This window comes from Biomphalaria glabrata, chromosome 2 (assembly GCF_947242115.1).
Source record: "Biomphalaria glabrata chromosome 2, xgBioGlab47.1, whole genome shotgun sequence".
NCBI lineage: Eukaryota > Metazoa > Mollusca > Gastropoda > Planorbidae > Biomphalaria > Biomphalaria glabrata.
Window position 1 is genome coordinate 46,380,682 of NC_074712.1, and position 22,646 is coordinate 46,403,327.

Sequence of the window (22,646 nt, forward strand, 5' to 3'; positions counted from 1 at the left end):
TCACTGGATGAGACAATATATGTTCCGGAAGTTAAATGTCGGGACGAGCGAAACCTGCCCTTTTGGAGCATCACCATATTTATATGTGGAGCATCACCAGAGAATGCTGAGCATGTCCTTCAATGGTGCATACTAAATCAGAGACCCGAACAGGACTCTGGCCCTAAAGCCCTCCTATAGAAACAAAACTATTCGGAGAACTGCCTGATCTAGAAAACATTGCGCGGTTCAAGGTGTGGAAGTACTGACTGGAAATTCTCTTTGCTCGGAGTTATGTCCTCTGGAGCTAAATCAGCTTCTGCGCTAAATGGTGAGCTAATGGTATTGAAAACCGGTTCTTGACGTCTTAAAATTAGCTTTTATAAATTGCAAAATTAAGGAACTAAATAAGTGTTGTACTTTTAATCATTTCACTAGAAATAATTTCACCTTTCAGCAAAGGAAAATGACAAAACCTGTTTTCTTTTGCTTGCTTGTAAAAATGGGAAGGCCTTGTTTGAAAAGATTTAACATCCATTTACATTTCATATGCAAAAAAACTCATTGCAATAGCGATTATGAAATCTGAAATCTGTCTTCCACTCTTCATTAGAAATGTTGGTAACAAGGTCACAGTCAATGTCCTTCAAGTAACGTAACAATTTCTTCCTTGAGATTTTTTAGTGTTCTCGTTTGCCTTGCCCTTGCTCTGATAGATGAAATATTGGATTATTTTATTCATAATCGAAACTACCTGTGGTGAATACATTCTAGATCTAATCAGTTTGATTACTAGCCATTTAATACTATCATATGCTGAAATTTTATGAAGCCTTGTGCAAACTTTCCAGTTTAAAGTTTATGGTTGGGGTCATGGGCGTAGCCAGGATTTTTTTTCGGGGGGGGGGGGGGGTTGCCCCCCGCGGAAAAAAGTATATATATACCGGTATATATATATATATATATATATGTGTGTGTGTGTACATAATTAATCTTTATTACATTCTGACCCTTTCGGAAAACGTTTATTGTAGACCTCCTGCCCTTGCTAGCAAGGGGGTCTGGGGGAGTTCGCAGCGCTCCCCAGCGAGGGGCGAAGCCCCGCCGCCGAGCACTATTTCTGGTATTGAAAGCCAACGAAATGCATATTCTGAGGTATCTACAGTGCATTATCTTGCTATTAAAAAATTTTATTTCACAAACCTAATGTGCTATTCTTACTGACTTAGACCCTTTCGCGCCGTTCGGCGCATTTTCCGGCAAGCTGTTTCCGCAACTCTTATTTTGCGTAATTCATTTTGTCGGAGAACACGTCCCGCAAAACCTCATGCGACGCTCTGTCACAACCTTACTAAGGATTCGACTCCCAGTTCGGCATATGATTTCTTTGATTTAGACCCGATCTCTATGAATGACTCCTAAAATCTGTCTTAGCCATCTTTGTTGAGCCACATTTAATGTTTTTCAATTTCGGCAGAAGACTATTCACACTTTATTAATGGAGCCCAAGCCACTGGTAGAAATTTGTAACCTTTCTTGACTACGCTCTTGGAATTACATGCCTGTATTTCGCTTTAGATTTTATATCGAAAAGGAAATTTTTTTCGTCAAATCATCAGTTGAGGGGTTTTAAACTAAAAAATCTCTGGAGTTTTTTTTTTTTTTTTTGTTTTTTTTTAATTCAAAACCCCATTTAGCTACGATCATAGAATTTGGTGACTGTTGTTTGCTTTAAAATAATATTGAAGAGAGAGGTTTTCAACTCTCAACGTTTTGTAGGGAAATTTTAAACTCAAAACCATCTGGAGGTGTTTTAAACTTTAAAGAAAAAGCCATCTGGAGGAGGGGGATTTAAACTCAAAACCCCTTTGGCTAAGCTCACGGATTTTATAGTGTGTAATTTGCTTTTTTTTATATATTGAAGAGGTATTTTTAGCTTCAAACCCCAACTGGAGGGGCGGGGGTTAAACTCAAAACCTCTTTGGCTACGCTCATAGAATTTTGAGTGTGTAATTTGTTTTTTTTATATTGAAGAGGGGGTTTATCGTAAATTTTGGAGGGGGTTTTAAAATCAAAATCTTCCTTAACTGTACTGTTGGAATTTGGGGATTGTTGTTTGCATTTTTTTGTTTTGTTTTATAGAAGAGGGGGATTTAACTGCAAAAACCTCTGTAGGGGGTTTAAAATTCAAAACCCCTTGTAGGGGGTTTTAAACTCAAAGCCCCCTGGTAGAGGGATTTGTATCTTAAAACCCCCTGATAGAGGTTTTTTAAATCTCAAAACCACTGGTAGAGGGTTTTTAACTCAAAACCCCCTCGGCTGTGCTGTGGTAAGTGATGATTTAGTATTAAAATCTCACCTAAAATAAACAAAATGAAAGCAAAAATCAGTCACTTAATTTCGTCCCCCCCCCTTGCGGATTTCATTTCGGGGGGGGGGGGGTGAACCCCAAGAACCCCCCCCCCTGGCTACGCCCATGGTTGGGGTATTTAAAAAAAAACACACCATTTTACTCAGTCAAAGATCTAGCTCCACCAGTTGTAACCCGTTGCCATCTTGTTCCAAGCAGACCCAACATTCAACACAGTTCTTCATAGCATTGAATAAATACTGATCAGAGATTGTGCCTTAAATTGGGTGTATTGATGTATAGCCAACAAGCATAGTCTTCGTTTGCTTGAAACTTTTTATAAAGACAGTTTCAATAATTTATATTTATATTATTTTTAATATATTTGCATTTTTATAAGTATATACTGTGGGCACACCTGACTCTTGAAGGTGTCGGCGGGCCGAATAAAACACTCCGGCGGGCCGCATGTGGCCCGCGGGCCATAATTTGCCCACCCCTGGTTTAAACAATATAAATGTATTTAATTTGGAAGACCCGGAGCTGAAACTCTTTGCCATTCGGCACTTGGATATTTAACGTAGGCCTAATTTTGTTTTTCTAGCGATATAGCCTAATGCAATCAATCTTTTATTTTTCTTCGGGCAGTGACATATGAGCTGCGGTTGAGTTAGACTCTGTTAGTCCTTATCAATACAATTTTACTACTAATCAAAGTAGGGGAAGAAACAAAATAAATCATCAAGTCACCACGAACATTAATTAAAAATAGTCATACATTCTATCTCTATTTAGTCAGCCCCATTATGGAATCTTAAATTTATTTTTAATCCTGTGAAAAAAGAAGGAGCCTATTGAATGTTTGTCCACTATAGGCTTGCAATGGTAAAACTCATGTAGTTACAAATTAGCTAAAGTCAATATAAATATTTCCAATTAAAAAAAAAGGTTTCGAAGAAAGTAAAATAAATAAACAAATAAATAAAATTAAAGCATGATTGAGTTTGGACATATTACCACCGTAATGGCATGTGATAATATGAATGTTCCAACCTGGACCATAATCTTATGGATCTTATTTAATGGCTACATTGTATTTTTTAAATTCTATGTCCTTTGACCTCAAATTTATAAAGTAATAGAAATCATAACAAACACAATAATTTTAAGATAACTGAGCTGCAAGGCAAAACCCCTGCCTATGTTGAAAAACATGGCAAAAGTCCTGCTCGTAGGGAGCGGGATGACTGGTGCAGCGACAGCTGCTCTGTTGAGGCAGCATCTTCCAGAAAACAGTAGTATTTTGATCTGGGATAAAGCTCGAGGAGCAGGTTGGTTCAGGTTATATAATCTAGATCTAATTATTAGATCTATATTCTATACTAATACTTGCTCTAGTCTAGAGGTCTAATATAATAATAAGATCTACTCCATCTAGAGTCTAGATCTATTATTAGTGTAATTACTAAATTAGATCTAGATAATAAGACAAGTTTAAGATCTAGAATAATTCACTTCAGATTTCAGTTTTTTTCTTGACATGAAATTAAATCATTAAAATTATTATACATTAAATTTGATTAAATATTTAAAATATCATTAAATTTAAATAATTATATAAAGTCTAATAAAAACTCTAAACTAGATTCTAGTCTAAACTAATAGATCCATCATCCAGATGAAGATGTAATTCTAAGTCTGCAATAGTATAGTTACAAAAGTACAATAGAAGTCTATATTTTCTATATTAATCTCTTGATCTAGATTCTTTTCTAGTCATATATTCTGCTATACAAATACTAGTGAAGTATTTTATAGTGTATTATTCAGTCAGTGTATAGGTATAGACATAGTATTATAGTATAGTATTAAGTATAATAGATCTAGTATAGTAATATTTAAATCTAGACCTAATATTTCCAGATCTGCATCTCTATGATCTGTAAAATCAAATCGAAATCAAATCTATTACTAGACTAACTATTGTCTCTATTAATACTAATAATACTATTATGTAAATAGTTAAAAATACTAACCATAGATTCTAGAGACTTTATATAAGTCTAGATCTAGAATTCTCTATATTACTACTAACTCATTCTAATCTAGTTATTCTTAGTTATAGATGGGTGCCAAGTCATGTTGTATGCACTCTCGAATGTTGTTCGGTGTTCTTGATGGTCTGGGGTTCGAACCCTGGCTGCTGACATCCCCTATCATCCTGTGGGAGATTTGGGATAGGATGTAATTATCTTTAAATATGAAGGAACATCCGAAGCATGTCAAGTATTTTACAAACATTTTTTACAGTTAGATCTAGATCTATATACAGATAATCATTGCCTTGAAAATGGGATTCCTGATCAACTTTTGAAAGTTTGGTTTTTAGTTTAGTCTTAAGTCTGTTGACAAATTATTTATTAACATTGTAGACTCAGACTCTTTTTTTATTAGATTAAAGTCTATTTCTATTATTCATGTACATAATAGAAAAGATCTAAAATCAAAGAGTAAGAGTCATGATAATAAAGATACCATTACAGTTAGTCTTTACTTAATGACAGGTCTGCTTAATAACAACTCTGTTACAACAAGCTTGATGAATGAAACATTATTTTTGTTATACACTGAAATTTTGAAGTAAGACGAGTGTGCCAACAATCCATATTTTGATGCACACCTTCTGTACTACTGTAGATCTATTAATATAGTTCTGTAATTTCATCAATTATTTCGTTTCAATAGTTTCCATTATTATCGCATATATTAGTGTACCTGTTTAGTAGAGGTATTGAAAAAGAAGTTTTTAGTTTTAAAAAAAATCCAAGCTTAGAAAAATACAGTAGAAGGGCTAAATTTATATTTGATAAAAAATGGAAACAGTTACTCTAAAGAATACAGTAGATATATTAATGGCTGCTTGGTCATGAGGTATGTGTGCTGGACTGTCATTCCGTTAGCTCGATGGTCCTGGGTTCATACTCTGTCTCATGGGAGTAGCCAGGGTTTCTTTGGGGGTTCACCCTCTCCCCCCCCCCCCCCCGAAATGATACTGATTTTTTGCTTTGATTTTGTTTATTTTAGGTGAGATTTTAATACTAAACCATCACTTGCCCCAGCACAACCAAAGGGGTTTTGAGTTTAAAACCCCCTACCAGGGGGGTTCGAGTTTAAAAACCCCTACCAGGGGGGTTCGAGTTTAAAAACCCCTACCAAGGGGGTTCGAGTTTAAAATCCCTACCAGAAGGGTTCGAGTTTAAAACCCCTACCAGGGGTTTCGAGTTTAAAACCCCCTACCAGGGGTTTTGAGTTTTAAACTCCCTACCTGGGTTTTTTGCAGTCTTCTATAAAACAAAACAAAAAAAAAATGCAAACAACAATCCCCTAATTCCAAGAGCACAGTTTAGGAAGATTTTGATTTTAAAACCCCCTCTAAAATTTACGATAAACCCCCTCTTCAATAAACAAAAAAGGTAATTACGCACTCAAAATGTTATGAGCGTAGCTAAATGGGTTTGACTCAGTTTTGAGTTTAAACCTCACTTCAGCGGGGTTTGAAGGTAAAAAATACCTCTTTAATAATAAAAACAAAGCAAATTATACACTCAAAATGTTATGAGTGTAGTCAAAAGGGTTTTGAATTTAAACTCCCCTCCAGTGGAGTTTGAAGCTAAAAAGTACCTCTTCAATATAAATAAAAGCAAATAACTCACTCTAAAATCTATGAGCGTAGCCAAAGGGGTTTTGAGTTAAAAAATACATCTTCAGTGTAAGAAAAAAAGCAAATTACGCACTCAAAATTCTTCTGAAAGAATGAAGGGTCAGAATGTAATAAAGATTCTGTACACACACACACACACATAAATACATATTTCGGGGGGGGGGGGGGGGGGGGGAATCACCTGGCTACGCCCATGCTCTGTCTGTTGCCTTCCCCTGTTGTCCTGCAAGGGGGGGAGGGGGTTTTGGAGTAGGAAGTAGATAATCTCAACTCTGAAGGAACATCCGAAAAATGTAAAACATTTTACAAACGAACGTTTTACAAACATGGTAAAACAATGAATTATAAAAAATTTGGATATGCAATAATTAAAACTATTACTTTTATTTCACAAACATACCAAAAACAAAGAAAATGATTATTACTGTACATGCAAACACTGTAGATATATTCAAGAGAGAAAAAAATCATGTAAAAAAAGTAAAGTTTCCCTTTAAGACCTTGCAATCTATGGGGCAGATGATGTTAAAGGTCATCTCTTTCTGTGGCCACCGGTTAATGGGCAGGGTGTCTTGTGGCCAGCACAACAAACCGCCTTTATTTTCCCCAACTAAAGTCAGGTACCTATTAGAGTTGGGTGGACACAGGAGTGCCCTAAAAATCCCGCAATTCAAAATCACAGTCTTCACTGAGATTTGAACCCAGTACCCCAGGTTCAGAAGCCAAGTGTTTCACCACTCAGCCACCACGTCAAGAGGGAAAAAAATCATGTAATTTGGATAGATTACCTTAAAATACCAAGCCACTTCTTCTTTTCTAGCTAGCTGTTTGCTGCTGATCTGTAGGCTCTTTTCTTAGGAAATCTTTTTTTTTTTTCAGTTGTTCACCTCGCCATACAGAGTGTCGGTTATGTTGGGCTGTAGTGGTAGTAGGGTTTGCCTTAGGTGGATTAAAATGGGACATTCAAAGAGGATGTGGTTCACAGTTTCATAAGTATGTCTAGAGAGGGGTGGGTGTGTGGTATTTATTCTGTTATGGTGATAATTTAAAGGTGTGTGTACTGTTCTTAGTTGGAAGATAGTAGATTGCTCTTTGCAGGGGAGGAATTTGATACTATCCAGTTTTTTTTGGCTTGATTATTTCTTTGTACGTAGCTCTTCCTGATGCCCATTGGTTAAGCCACTCCTCTTTGTGATTGCTGGCTAAAATTGACTTGAGAGTGAAGTAGTTTATTGGTCTGTCTGGTTGTTCTATGGATAATACCTTTGGTAGTCTATCAGCCTTTTCATTTCCCATGATGCCTAGGGATCCATTGTAATGTGACAGTTATATTAAATTTTGTCTTTAATATGAATCACTATCATGAGATTGTTGTCAGTTCTCTCATGCAAGATGATGATAGTCAGTGCTTGTAGAGAGAAACAAAGATTATGTTATATGGATAGGTGCCGGACTGCTTGTTCTTATTAGTTAAACAACGACACATTTGGTTAATGGGGGCAGAGGAGGTTGTTGGAATGGAATCCTGTTGTGCAGCCAGGGCTACCTGAATAGATGAGGCAACATGATTGTCATGCTAATGTGTTTCTTTTTTGTAATTTTGTACATGTTTAATGCACCTAAACTTTCTTTACTCATGACTTTGTTGTCTGTTACAAGTCTATTTAGATCTATCTAAATCTAATCTAGTATTCAGTATATATCTTTAATTAAATGAAATATTTTAGACTTAATCAAATAGTTGTTTTATACATTTAGGACTAATATTAATTTTTTAGTAATAATCATCCTGATTAATTTAAGAAATAAAAATTGACATAGAAACCAGCTTGTAATTGTGAACATAATTGGTTCCTGCATAATGATCTATATGTAAAACCTTTATAATAATAATTTCCTCATAAGAGGCAATGATTATTAGAATGACTTCTTCAGAAACTTTCTATGTTACTTCAACTTTACTTGTTACTTTTAAATCTTCACTAAATGATTAATTGCTTTGATTGCTGTACATTTTAGTCAGGTGTTGATTTAATTTTGCAAATGATAATTTGACAATTCACTTTGGTTAAGTGACTTTATACAGCCCGAAGCAGGACGTTTTGGCCCTGCCGTTTTGGCGCAAAGGTCGTTTTGGCGCGAAATACATTATGTACGTTTATTGTATTATTTCTTTTAAAAGAATTATTCATATCTATGTTTTGCATGAGTGTTTGTGTTAAGACATATTTTTCACGTATTAAATGCAAATGTGTGTTTGTTTTTCACATCATTTTTTATAATAAACATTTTGGCTTTTACTTTAAAATTAAAAACAAAATGAAACGATGATAGACTAAAAATTGATGCTATTATTTGTTTAAATTAACATTGGTTTATTTAATAACTGTATGGTATCTCCAACTATACATACCAAACACTTGCTAATATAAGTAAAAATATAATACATGTACCATGTTTCTCAAAATACTGTAAGTTAAGTGTACATAGACACCATGGTTATTCGCCTAAGTCGCTGGAATTCAAGGGTTCATTAAAAATAAGCTACGTGCTTATTAAATTATCGTCAAATGATATCTCACGCCAAAACAGCTCGCGCCAAAACGTCCCGGCGCCAAAACGGCGGCGCCAAAACGTCACGTACCGATACAGCCTTACTGAGTTTGGAGTTTGGCCCTGGCTGAGGCAGTCAGTTTGCTGAATGGCTGCAACTCATGCTCTATTCATGAGTTCCTCCCATGAGGGTTTCCAATTCTCTTAAACTGCTTTACTCAAGCCAGGGTTAATATAAAGTCTCTCAAGCCAGGGTTCATATAAAGTCTCTCAAGCCAGGGTTAATATAAAGTCTCTCAAGCCAGGGTTAATATAAAGTCTCTCAAGCCAGGGTTAATATAAAGTCTCTCAAGCCAGGGTTAATATAAAGTCTCTCAAGCCAGGGTTAATATAAAGTCTCTCAAGCCAGGGTTAATAAAGTCTCTCAAGCCAGGGTTAATATAAAGTCTCTCAAGCCAGGGTTAATATAAAGTCTCTCAAGCCAGGGTTAATATAAAGTCTTACTCAATGTGCTGGATCAACTCCCACTACTTGCCAAGGAATACTGTTTTGAAATACTTGGTGATAATACTGTTCTAAAAGTGTTACTCTAGCTATGAATATTCACCCATCACTAAATAGCTGGGCCAGACTTAACCATTGTGGGGCCCTATGTGAAACGGATTTTGCAGGGCCAAGTTTGGGTAAGGAAGAGGATAATAAGTGTAATTTAAGAGTTTGTATTAGAAAATAAATTTGTCTGCATTTTATTCATTCTTTACTACGTACTAAATTACTTTACGAGCCTTGCGTGTAGCAAAGTCATACAGTATATCAGGATAATTCTGTTTCCTACATAGATCACAATCAATAGCAAGAATTACCAAATGTTTCAATCTATCTTTGAGAATTGTTGACCTCAAGTAATTCTTCATTAGTTTGAGGCACGAGAAGCTTCTTTCACCAGATTACACAATTATGGCTAATGCATAATGCCGTTTTTATTTATCGCGTGTAGGATTGGCGATTTCCATATTGAATGACACCCCAAAATGAAAATCTTTATCTATATATTTCCCTATATTTTAAGGACTTTTTTTGTATATTTTGCAATTTCGGGAGATTTCCAGGAGCTCCTGGTAAATTGACAGGAGGGTGCGGGAAATCTGTTTTGTTATAAAATGGTTTAATTTAATAATTTATACGTAAAATAAATCATATGTTGACATTGTAGTTATTGACATGTGCTAGATGTCTCTTATCCTATTACTTTTCACCTTTGGTATCTTCTTTTCCTGTATTTATATCATTTCTAGGCTTGTCTTAATTACATTACCTTTAGTAACCTTTTGTGTGACACCACTGCTGACTGTTGTGCTACTAACATGGATATCCTTTTTGGAAATTTTACATTTTTTATCGATTCTTTGAGCTATATTTTTAATATTCACTTTTCATGTGTTAGGTGGCCGAATGACAACCACTCGATGTCCTGAAGACCCATCCATAACAGCAGATCTTGGAGCCCAGTATTTTACTCTCTTGCAAGAGTATCGTGTAAGAAGACAAAGGTGAAAACCTTTAATCCTATGTTTAATTAATTAGACTCGAGAGACAAGGTGGCTAAGAGTTAAAGCTTGCAGCTACCATTTTCTAGTGTCTCTTTGATTTACTGAATGACTTTATGAATCAAGTTTCTGTAGCATTGAATTATAATTTGTATAGAAATTAGTACCATTGAAAATTACATAACTTTTTATTTCTTGGTGATCATTACATATTAAATGTTGGTCACTGCTGTCACACTTCAGTGAGGGAGAGCCTAGCGCAAACCTAGCAAGAGCAGTCTCAGTGCACTAGATGGAATAAGAGGGCTGACCAGACTATTGGGTCACTTTGTGTGTGTGTGTGTGTGTGTGTGTGTCAGACTTGATTACTGGTAGACTGATCAGTCTAGATGACCTTGATGTAAATAAACTTAATTTATAAATATTTAGAACTTGATAGAAGGTCAAGGTAGTAGTTTAAGAAATGTGAAGAAAATACTAAAAATGATATAAACAATTCAGAAAAGTCTTTATGCAAACTATGTAACAAATGTAGAGCTAGATATTGGGGTCAGTGTTCAGTGTTCTTTGAGGATATCTATAAATCATCAATAGCTTCACTGTACTTTATTTATTCAATGTAATGCTACATGTCAGTCAAGTTATTACTAGTATTCTAATCATACAAGTGATTTATATCTTATAGTTTTTTCTTTGCTGGATCACTTGTTTATGGAACTGAGTTTGAAAGAATCTTCATTTTGTTCTTATAGAGGCTTTAAGGAACCTCCGAATCTGTTATAAATGTGATTTGGGAGACACCACTCTCCAATGTAAAATCGTGAAAACTACATATCATAGTGGAGCAAATGCTATTTTATTTAAAAATGTAAAGTTGTTGAATCATTATTATTATATTTGATATGTTCTTGCTTATTGTTTTTTACCTAAAAAGTTTATATTTTGAAATATTGTCCAAGCCAAAGAGTCTAAAGAGGACAAACATTGGAACTTATAGTAAATATATATATATATATAGTGCAATAAAGATGCAAAAGTATTTTATTCTAGTTAACAGTTTCATGCTGTACTTTGCACGGGTTAATTTTCTGTCTGACATAATGCCTTCTATATCTTATATACCACAGTATGATTGACAAAGTCTCCCCTGAGATAGGAAGCTCAGTGATTTTGGATAATAGCTTTCAAGCTTAGAATAAAAACACTCATCCAGAGCTCAATTTAAATATTTGATTCCCTTTAAAAAAGTTATTTCTTTTCATTGTTTCTTTTATGTGGCACTATCATTAGACTGACAACTGTCATGGCATCATCAGTTGGTTTCAAGTCTTACTTTTGTGGCATCAAAAAATTTGTTTTAAACCTAAACAGATGGATTGTTAAAATCATCAACACTCTCTATTACATGATAATCATCTTAATCCTCTGTTCCCTGATTTTATTTTCTTGCAGTGTTTATGATGAACTTCTTTCTCAGGGAGTATTCACTCCATTGCGAGGTAACATTGAAGGTCCCAGTGATTTCAACCAGCCAGGCTCTCAACATTTTGTCACCCCACAAGGTTCCAACTCACTAGTAAAATATTTTCTGCAGAAATCAAGTAAGAGAATTAGGAGCATTTCCAAATAAATGGAGACTTTACGAGATCCTTGATAAGCATGAATTAATCATTTGACTCAATCTGTAAACAAGATAAATAAAATTATACAGAGACACAATAATAATAATATAATAATACTATTTAAAGAAATTAAAAGAAGAGTACTTTAAATGGTAACACCATTGCTGACTCCTTGGCCCTATTCGGAGGGCTAACACCATCTAGTTTGACTAATATCAAATTGTAACAAAAAATCCTCTTTGCTAACACATAAGCTACCATTTCCGTATGGCCTGTCACATTGAATCTAGGAATCTCTCTTAATTTGAAGATCTATATTTTCTGATTGATCCAATTGCACCCACCAGTTCTCTGTCCTGATTCTCACATATTACATGCCCCCAACCACTTTACAGTTTCATATTAAATCTTAAAAGGGAACATAAGCTAAACAAACAATAAAGCCACATAATCTGTATCAGCAGCAGTTTATAAAGAAAGCATTTCACTATTAATTTGCTTAAAGTTATTGTTTTAAATAACCGTTGTTATTCCCTCCCTCTTTAATTTTTTTTTTCATTCCTGAAATTATTGATGTATTCTCTAATACCTTTGCTTTGGATAAAAAAAAAGTGTTAGACCCCCCTGGACATAAGAGAGACAAACATAAACAAAAGTAACTAGTCCACATCCAGCCTCACTCTGTTGAAGGATTTTAAAAAATACTATTTTACACCTAAATATGATTCATACTAAGATTAATTTAAAAGTTCTTGGACAGTGTCTGTAAACTTTTAAAATTCCTTTGTCTGTGAACTGATGTGCTTACTAGTTTACTTGATCTTCAGGTGCTGCAGTCAGGTATCAGCATCAAGTCTCAGAGGTGAACTTTGATTCTGGTGGACCAGTCTCTGTGACAACACATGATGACATCACAGATAGTTTTGACATTGTCATTCTAACTATCCCAGTTCCTCAAGTTCTTCAGTTGAAAGGCTCCTTACAAGAGTGGATTGGTAAACTGACTTCACTGTTAGCCTATAGAGTTCCTCAATATTTTCTATCATAGGACACATAGGGACTACCTGTGTTGTTTTTTAAACTGATGGTTTCACATAGCAAGTTGATTAATTAATGGATGTTCAAAAATGTGTAATAATTATTGTGTTCATTCAAGCCTAATACTGTAAATGTTTTAAAACTATATATATACATTTATATTCAGATCTATCATGTAAATCATTGCTCATATTTTACTTCATTCTTTGTTTGATAAAACTGTACACTAATGTTTTATGTTTATCCAGGTAGCAATCCAGAAATGAAAAAGAAACTACAAAATGTTTCTTATTCTTCAAGATATGCTGTTGGACTTTTTTATCCACCAAAAACAGAGTTTGAGTATCCCTGGTGTGCAAAGTATATATCAGACAACCCATGTCTTAGATATATTGCTTTAGACCAAGACAAGAGGGGAGTCAGTAAGATCTTTTTCTACTTTTTGGCTAAAATGTAAAGATTTGTGTTAGGTTTTAAATGAGGCATCTCATGCATTGAAGTTTAGCTTCAGATTGCAATACAAAGTAACTAGAGGCTAGGGTGGAAACTTCTTTTTTTACAGCTATTTGTAAAGCTTTCCAAGCCCTTATTATTGACATACAGCATTCAGCCAGCCAATATTCATCTCAGTATTACTGTCTTGGTTGACACCGTCCTGCTCTTTTCCCCAATCTTTTTTGGTGCTTGGTATATTCATTTTTGTGAACATACTACTGATGGATTCACTGTTCATCCTGCCTTCTCTCCCTTCCCAGACACATGTTTCTTAGCTTTTCAGTTGTGTTGATAACATAGTCTGAAGCTGTTAAAGGAATTCAATGACAAACCATTACAAAGTCAAATAACACTCAGTATTTAAAAAGATTATTGAAATATAAAAGAATCTGGACAGTAAACATTTGTTATGAGTAATATCCTTCATGACAATTTATTTTTCTTATACAGATTGGGTTTAAAGTAATACTTTGATTATACTAGCCAATTAGTACCAATTTATATTACTTGTTTAGAATTTGAGGTTAAATATGTTATACTAAAAAAAAATACCACTTAAGCATTTTTTTAAGTTACTGTACTAAAATTAGAAAGACTTTACCTATAGGTCATGAAATTTATATATTACAGCTATACTTTTCCTATGACATTAAAAAGGGGAGTTGCAGATTCAAAATTCAGCTCTGAATTGCTTTTATTTGAAATATATAGAAATGAAAGTTGTTAGGCATGCAGTAAACTTAAAAGTAATTCCATATTTACTCAATAATTATCTGATTCTTAGATAATCCTAATCAAGGCAAATCTATAGTTGTTCACACAAGTGTTCCCTTCGGTTTGGCCCACCTGGAGGTTGATTTAAACTCTGTTAGGGATGAAATTCTGGGTCATGTGAGAAACATCTTACCACAGTTACCAAAACCCATCAGCATTAAACCTCAACGATGGCGTTACTCTCAGGTATAAGATAATCTTCAATGTATAAAGCTATCCATATTAGCAGTCTAGAACTCAAATGAATATAAATGCTTATTCTAAATTTGTAATTCTAAAACTTGATCAAGAATTTCTGATATCAATGTCTGCTTCCTGTCCTAAGGTACATCAAGTGTATGATGGAGAACCTGGCTGTGTTGTTGTTAGTACAAACCCATTAGTTATTTTGGCTGGGGATGGATTTTCACAGTCAACCTTCGATGGCTGCCTTGATTCTGCAGAGGCTGTACTGAGTGCAGTGAAGACGCACTTCAAGGGCGGACTCGACAGTGGATTGTGATTTGAAAGACAAGCTTGCCTTCATTCTTAAAGAGCTGATGACAAAATGTGACCTACTTTCCTACACACTTGAAGTCTCTCAACTTGTTTCTCTATTTCTATCATTGGTGTTAGTTTTGACATCTTTTCTTCTAATTTCCCTTTAGGAAACCAAAGAGTATTTCCTATCCTAATTAAATATATTATGCACGGACACATACATTTTAAAGTCAAGGCAGATTTTGTTCTTTATAATATCCCATTTCATATATGAATATTGGTATTGTAATTTTATATGTTTCAATATATTTATTAAGGTGATAAACATTTTTCTAGATAATTAAGCAATCTTAGTTTATTTTTTTGTTGAGTGGCAAGCAGGTATTATTGTTTTACAAATCTCAATGTGTGAATTTAACATTGTACTATCAGATCACTGTTATGTCTGTGCAGAATTTCAAAAAAATTGTTTTATTGGCTTTTAAAATTTTTTCTAATATTGATTTCATTTACTTTTATAGCAAAAATTAGATGACCGCTTTAATCCATAGTTTATACTTTATATTTTAGAAACTTCACTTTTTTTTGTTGGTATTTCCTGTATCTAAAAAAGTAACACAATGTTGTGTTGTTTTTTTTTCTATGTAATTTATTTTTTATATGTTTATTTTTTACTGTATAAAGAATTTTATGAAATGGGTTTCTTTTTCTTATAGAAATGCTACTTTTTTTTTGTCTGCGAGAGTTTTTTTTTATTCAAACAAATTCATTTTTACTCAAAGTCATCCAGAAAATTAAAAGTAATAAATGTTTATAATATACAAATTGTTTTTATCAGTGTTCAATTTTTACTATTGGGCTTTATAATCTCTTCATACTAAAAAAAAAATATTTTTAACTGATTTGAAAACATTTTTAACTTTGGTTGTTGTATGTCTTCATACTTCACATGTTGATATTGTATAATAAACAGAGGCCCTTCTTTTCAGATTACAATGTACTTTTGATAGGGCCTGCGTTTTTACATCTGTGTATGTGTTTAGTATTGGATGTGTGTGTGTGTGTTGTCAGACTACAATGTTTTTAGAAGGCTTCTATTTAACACTTGTGTGATGGTTGAAATCTTGGTGATACTAAATGCATTCAGGGAATATTTCAGGTATTTTGAGTGTAGTTTTAGATGTGATAGAGAAAGATAAATCATTGGTGGTGATGGCTGCATGGTCATGAGGTATGTGCTTTGGACAATCGTTCAAACCCTACTGCTGTTATCCCCTGCTATACTGCCCAAGGTTTAGTAAATTGGATACCCAGTATTTAGAAATATAAAAACTTTTTTGTTTTGGATCCTACATAGATAATAAAAATATACATTTATATTGAATACATGTTTGTGCATTTATAGTTGAAAGCTATATATTTTTAATTTTAAAAAAATTGCATTTACAAATCTATAAGATTTGTTAAATTAAAACATTTGAGACTGGATATTGTAGATTTTTAAAAAAATATCCTCAGCATAATCAAGGCTACAAGTAATTCAGAATTAATTTATCTAAATTGATGTGAACATTTTTCTTAAATCATACTAATTTTTAGTCACTCTAACATCTTAAGGTCATGTCTCACAGGAGTTTTGGTCTCTTGACCAATGAGTCTCATTAAATATTGAAAGTAGGCTACTTGTTGTGCTTTCAGTTCTTTGTATTGTATAATAGTTCCTATACTGTTTTTTTAGTGCTCTTGTTTTGTAGGCTAGTTTTACAACTGTCACTTAGCCTAACATGGGACTCTTGTTGATAGGAAATAAAATAGATGCCATATAATGGAGTTATTACAGACCAAGTTAGACAATGGTAAAAATAAGTAGTCCACCAATTGCTCTCCCCCCATCCCACCCCTATAATAGCCTATGTGTTTTTTTTCAATTCCTGTTTTTCAACTTAACTATTGGCTTTTTCATGTAATGACACCTCGTTTATGATTTCTTTGGTGTTATATCAATGTCCTATATCTATCCTTCCTGATCAATTGAGGATGTGAAAAGAAATATTCATTGCAGACAATTTTTTCCAACTCTTGAAGTCTTAAATTATTTGTTTTGTCACGGTCCTCAAATTATTGTGATCTTTAGGAACCAGACATTTTGTTACATAAAAATGTTGTATTTTCTATCTCCATGCTTTAAGCACAGCTTTTAAGTAAATAAAGAAAAAGAAATTACTTTTCTAATAAAATATTCCAAACAAATTAATTTTTTTTAACCTATTTTTAAGTGGCAGCCTTATTTATTCTTGACTTGAAACCAAGTTTTTCTGTTCATGCAATCTCTGTGCCATATCAGTCTCCTATGTCATTGATAACATGTAGCACATTTGTTTGCATTCACTTTTTTGTTTTGTGCCTGAATTTTTGTTTCCTGTATTTTTTTTATTGATTTATGTTTTTGAGTTAATGGTTTCTTCATTTTTAAGGTCCCAAAATTTAAAGCCCAAAACAAAAACAAACAAAAAAAATGCTATTACTCTCCCTTTGTCTTCCTCCCTCTGTTTCCCCTCACCTTTTTTTTAACAAGAAATACAAAAAAAATTTTAAAAGAGTTTTTATCAATTTTTTAAGATGCTTTTTTTTTTTTGGTTTGTTTGTTTAAATTATGTCAGCATCCTTTTTTGTAAACTAAAAAAAAGGCAGAATTAGCAACATTCTTTATGCTGTACTTAGAGATTAGAATCCCCTAATATGTGATTGGTAATACAAATTTTATATGTGGCAACATAGATTGAACATTTTGGATATTCAAGTGGTTACATTTTCCTCTGCTGTATCTTGTGTCCTGTAGCTCTTCTATACATAATTGTAAATCTCTTGACTTTTTGTTTTATTGAACACCAGTTGGTATCATTTTTGTTCAACTTAGCAATTTTTTGTTTGATGTCCCAAACATGTCAAACACTCATGACATAAAAAGTCCAGCAGTTTGTAATGTTACTTTATTATGTTCAGCTGAACAAGTTTATTGTTGTTGTAATTTTTTTAAAAATATTTTTTATGTGCAGGAAATTAATTGAAGGGTGTTTCTATAGCTAGACTTTCTGCATTAAATATGGTGTATGAATTTGTAATATTAATCAACTTAGTACCTCTAGTAAGACATCAATACCTCTTATTCATACATTAATACCTCTAGCAAGGCTGCAATACCTTAAGCAAGATATATATATATATATATATATATATATATATATATATATATATATATATATATATATATATATATATATATATATATATATATATTATTATCTCTTTTAAAAAACACATTTTGAATCTTTATGATGTCTGAACAATAATTCTTTAGTTAGGCAAGCTTTATGGTTTAAACAGAACAAAGTTTACTACCTCAAATATCTCAAAAAACTTCTGCAAGATAAACAAAAGTTTTGCTTTCTGTAAGACTAATATCTGTTTAAAAAAAAAAGAGATAATCTACTTATTTTCAGGTAAAATGAAACCTGAAATCTGTGCTTGACTTTGTGAACCTCAGAACTTTATTTTTGTACATTTCAGTGCTGTGATACAAACAGAATAAATTTCATTAGCACTGAGGATATTTTTTTTGTTTACATTAATTAAATGTTCTGTTAAAATATTTTGAAAAACACAAGAAAATTTGTAGTGAACAGATAAATTTGAAATTGTGTGATTCACATTCTTTTAAGACAATGTTTCTAGATTATTATTGTGATTAGATTCAACATCCATTCATTGACACTATTTCATTTATTATTTTATCTTCTGTTACAATTATCTATGTTGATTTCCTGGGTATGTTTGTTTTTGTTTAAATTAGATTTGTTTGTGTGTGCAAGAAAATGGTTTAACATTATTTGTAGCTACCTCTAAATGAATATATATTTATAAATATATACACACACACACACACTTAAAGTACCTCTGCCAATAACCTCAACTTGCATAATTCTTTTCTTTTTTATCAATTGCTTCATTGTGTAAATAATAGTTGCCAGAAAACAAATAGATGTCCTTTTTTTTTTTTTAAATATTCTTTCACATTAAGAAACATTTGGAATCAGATCTACATTTTGAAAATGCCTCATTTGAGAAATTTAAACTGTTTTTCTTATTATTGTAAATCTTATTACAAATACTTTTGTTTGTCTAGGTCATCAAAAAAAAATTATATGCTTACATTTTTCTTTTTTTTAATAATCCTATGTGGTTTTACTGATATATCAAATTTATAATGTAGACTGTTATCAAATAGGTTTTAGATAGCACTATATTAAAACAAAATTTAATTTCTGTTAGAAAATTATTCAAATCCTTTTTTGTTTGTAATGCATTATAAAATGTGTAAAACATTTTCTTCACTGTTTAGAAAAAAAGAAAGTTTTATAATGAAAGATATTTCCCAAAGTAAATTCTAGGACAGAATCTTTTGGAATTTTGTAGATAATTTGTTGAACTAAACTATTAGAGCAACTTCATAATGGTGTTGTCAACTTCTGAGTTTTGATCTGAAGTTTTGCAAAGATTGGTAGCAATATGAAACCTCATAGAGTAACACATTGGTTCAAGTAGTTCAAAGTAGGTTAATATAAAACTGAGTTCTTGAAGGCTAACTTTTGTTAATTTTAAAGTTCAGTATTTCAAAGATTTTAATTTTGTTCAATTAATAATATTTTTTTTAAGTTCAATAGTTGAATAAAGAATGCTTTAAAAAAAAAAAACAACTAAAATTGAGCTTAACCCTCAAGAATGCATGAAGATGATTCTGTGACAATTTTGTATTCTACATTTTCAAGTCAATAAACTCATGATAACTTGAGATAATAAGAAAATGTCTCTTTGATTTATGGACACTTTGTTTTCCTCTATTAACATCTGTTAGGGATAAAAACTAAAACTGTGTGTAGAGCATCAAGTCAAAGTGACTAAATCACTGACCTAAGTGAAATGTTGATACAAAACTTGTCTCTATACCTCTTGTTACTTCATCTCTTGATTGTATCTTCAAACTCAGTCTTTTCTCCGAATGTAACTGATGTCGAGATTGCATCTCACAAATGACAAATCGCTTTACTAAGTGTTATGAACAATCTTTTTTAGAAATGATATTAATTTTAAATGACTAATCTTTGTAAGAGTAAAAATGTGACTACACTAACAGTATAACTAGACTGAAGACAGACTCTGCCAGTGGATAAAACAAAACCCAGTACGATGGTTGAACAATTTATTTCTTAGACTGAGTTGACACCTTGATTTTCAAATTACTTAACAATTAGTGCTCCTTTTGAAAGTTCAGTCATCAGTGTTCCTGGTCAGCTTTTAACTACAATTTAAGAAACTATTTCTTAAGAGCACGACTTTAGGAAGTTAGGTGACAAAAATTCATTCGGATTATATTTATTTTACTTCTTGGTTTTATTAGTTGCCAAAAAATTGTGTGAATTAACAAAAAAATAGATTAGATGCAAAATTCTTTTAAGTTCATTTGTTACATCATACTCTTTAGGAAGGCCATTTCTATGAGTACCTTTTTTACCGTTAATATAATGTAGCATAGCTGCTGCAACTGTCTGAGACCTGTTCCCACCATGAGCTTCAAAGGATGTTCTGCGGCATTGAATCCTGTCAAATAATGTGTCTAAACTCCAGTTGTCACATCACAGAATTAAGGAACTCCTTGGCTTGGCTGGCTGTCAACTTGTGGCATGTCACAATAGAAAGTCATATAGTAAAAACTCACTGCATAATCTGGTTGATGCCCACACAGAAACTAATCTTTTTTTTTCTAAATGTCATTTGTTGTCTCTCTAGTAGCACATCTTCATTTCTATATAACATTGACATCTCTCATTTGTAGCTCAATAAGTCAAGTAAATATAACATTGACAATCCAGCTCTGATCACTTGAGTATTTGTAGTTTAGGTACATTGACACTCTACAAGTCTTGCTGTGTATTAATATACCTCTGTAGCTTATATGAGAGATAGTAATAAAATGTGCATATTAATAGGAGTACTGGTATTTGGTTTAGATTTTGAATATTATTAACCAGCATGAATAAACAGCTTATATGAAAGATAATAAAATTTGCATATTAATAGGAGTATTGGCTTAGATTTGGAATATTATTAACCAGCATGAATAAACTGTGTGTGTGAAGGCAGTATCTAAAGGCAGCAAACACTCTGTGCAAAACTACAGTGGTCAATAACATTCGTGTGTTGTGTGAAAAACTAAGCTGAGATAATAGTCAAGCCTCTAAGGAATCACTGGCTTATGTAGCTGCATCATATTAACACTTAGGGATAATCCTTGAGTTCATTGTATTGGAACTTTAAACCAACAATGTGTACGTGTGTTTGAATAGTGTGTTAGCAGTTGAAACAGGTCTGTCAAATGTTCACTTTTGCTTCTTTGTCTCAACAAATGTGGCTCAACATTTGTGTTTCTAAGTGCACAACCTGATGTTGAAACATCAACACTTACATTCAATTAGTTCTGTGTATTTGTACAACTACAGCCATATTGTTAGCTTCATTGATTGGAACTCAAACTATCTGATATTGGTTTACTGATAAATAAATGTCGTTGATAACATTTTGTTATTGGTTCACTAAGTAAAGTGACTGGTATTGGTAAAATTTGAAAAGGAAAAAAAAAAGAGCTTTGTTTAATTAATCAACTGCTATTAAATTTTGTAGCTGAAAACATTTTCTTTGAGTTTCAAAATAAATAATTCACATTAACCTTTGTTTGTTATTTTAAGTTAATCTAAAGGTAGTCCTTGTCTGTGTACTAGTCATATAGTCTGCCTGTGTATAATTGTAGTCTTTTTGTACCAATGTGATACATGTTCACAATGGCATTCAAAATTAGTATCCCATATATAATTAGTATATTAGTATAGGAAACATTACTACTTTCTTCAAATTGAACATCCCTTTTCTGTTGATATTTACTCATGGAGAAATAGCCATTTATCTAAGTAAATAGTATCTTTCTGTTTTAGCCACGGGAAATACTGCATTCCTCAATATTCGGACTCGAAGACAAGCCTTATTATTATCCAGCAATATAAAAATAATATCAAAGTGTATAGTATGCTTTTTCTACTCTACAGCAAAATACAAATAATAATGCTTTCTCTTATATCCCATTTGAATGCAGTCCACAGGCCTTCATACAATGCAATTTATATGCACAGACTGGAGGCACTGGCACAGTGTATAATGTACACAGGTTTCAGAACAATAAACACAAAGTTTCCAATGGTTAAAAATTTTGTCACGTAAGAAAGGTCAACATAAGAAATAGGCCTAATGCCTGGTAGAGCTCTTGGCTGCTCAACCAAGAGAATCAGCTTTTAAATCCTTGTTAAATCTGACTCAAAAACAAATATTTACTGGTGCAGGGGTGAAAGACTGTATAGGAAATACGATAAACATGCAAAAATGTAACACTGTGGGACCAAGTAAAACAAAGAACGTTTGGGCCACGAGGCCTTCATCAGCTACAAAACAAACAAAAAAATGACAAACATTAAACACAAAATAGGCTTAAGATGTTGTTCTCTATCGAGGTAGAAAAGATATGAACTAAGCTGGTGTAAAAGTGCGGAAAATTGGACATACCGAGATAATGTTACCAATAGAGAAATCTTTTCCCGCACAGGCATTCGCCGTCTATGGAAAGTGGCGATTGAACGTTGATTGACATTTGTGAGACATATCATTAGACAAGACGAAACACGTTTTCCAAAGTCAGCCTTAACATGAAAGCCAATAAGAGGAACGCTAAAAAAAAAATTAAAATTAAAAAATGGCCGTCCATGTCTAACATGGCGCCACACCTTTATAGAAGTCCCAAATTTCTTTGGCACAAGCTGGGAAGTGGCTGTGAAAGACACCTTAGACTGATTTCTGTGGAGAGAGCTTGCAGTCCTATGCATCAAATGGCGCTTGGTGGGCTTAAGTCTGTTTCTCAAAATTTTACAATAAAAAATGTTAGATCCGCCATTCAACTGGTCAGATAAGATGTTTGGGGAAGCACCTTA

The 22,646-nt window shown here is 33.0% G+C and overlaps 1 protein-coding gene across 1 annotated transcript; it reads left to right on the forward strand.

Moving 5' to 3' along the window:
* The first annotated feature begins 3,442 nt into the window (after window positions 1–3,442).
* Window positions 3,443–21,339, forward strand: LOC106054681 (renalase-like). The gene is made up of 7 exons (XM_013210666.2): window positions 3,443–3,660; window positions 10,048–10,153; window positions 11,603–11,751; window positions 12,600–12,767; window positions 13,059–13,232; window positions 14,090–14,265; window positions 14,405–21,339. Exons 1-7 carry the CDS (start codon window positions 3,531–3,533, stop codon window positions 14,579–14,581), a joined length of 1,080 nt encoding a protein of 359 aa, XP_013066120.2. The 5' UTR covers window positions 3,443–3,530; the 3' UTR covers window positions 14,582–21,339.
* Window positions 21,340–22,646: the final 1,307 nt, after the last annotated feature.

Excerpts from the sequence above, each read along its gene's own strand:
- LOC106054681 (XM_013210666.2), top strand. The coding sequence starts at position 3,531 with ATGTTGAAAAACATGGCAAAAGTCCTGCTCGTAGGGAGCGGGATGACT. Across the intron at positions 3,661-10,047 it reads GGATAAAGCTCGAGGAGCAG|GTGGCCGAATGACAACCACT; the intron begins GTTGGTTCAGGT and ends TTCATGTGTTAG. Across the intron at positions 14,266-14,404 it reads AACGATGGCGTTACTCTCAG|GTACATCAAGTGTATGATGG; the intron begins GTATAAGATAAT and ends TCCTGTCCTAAG.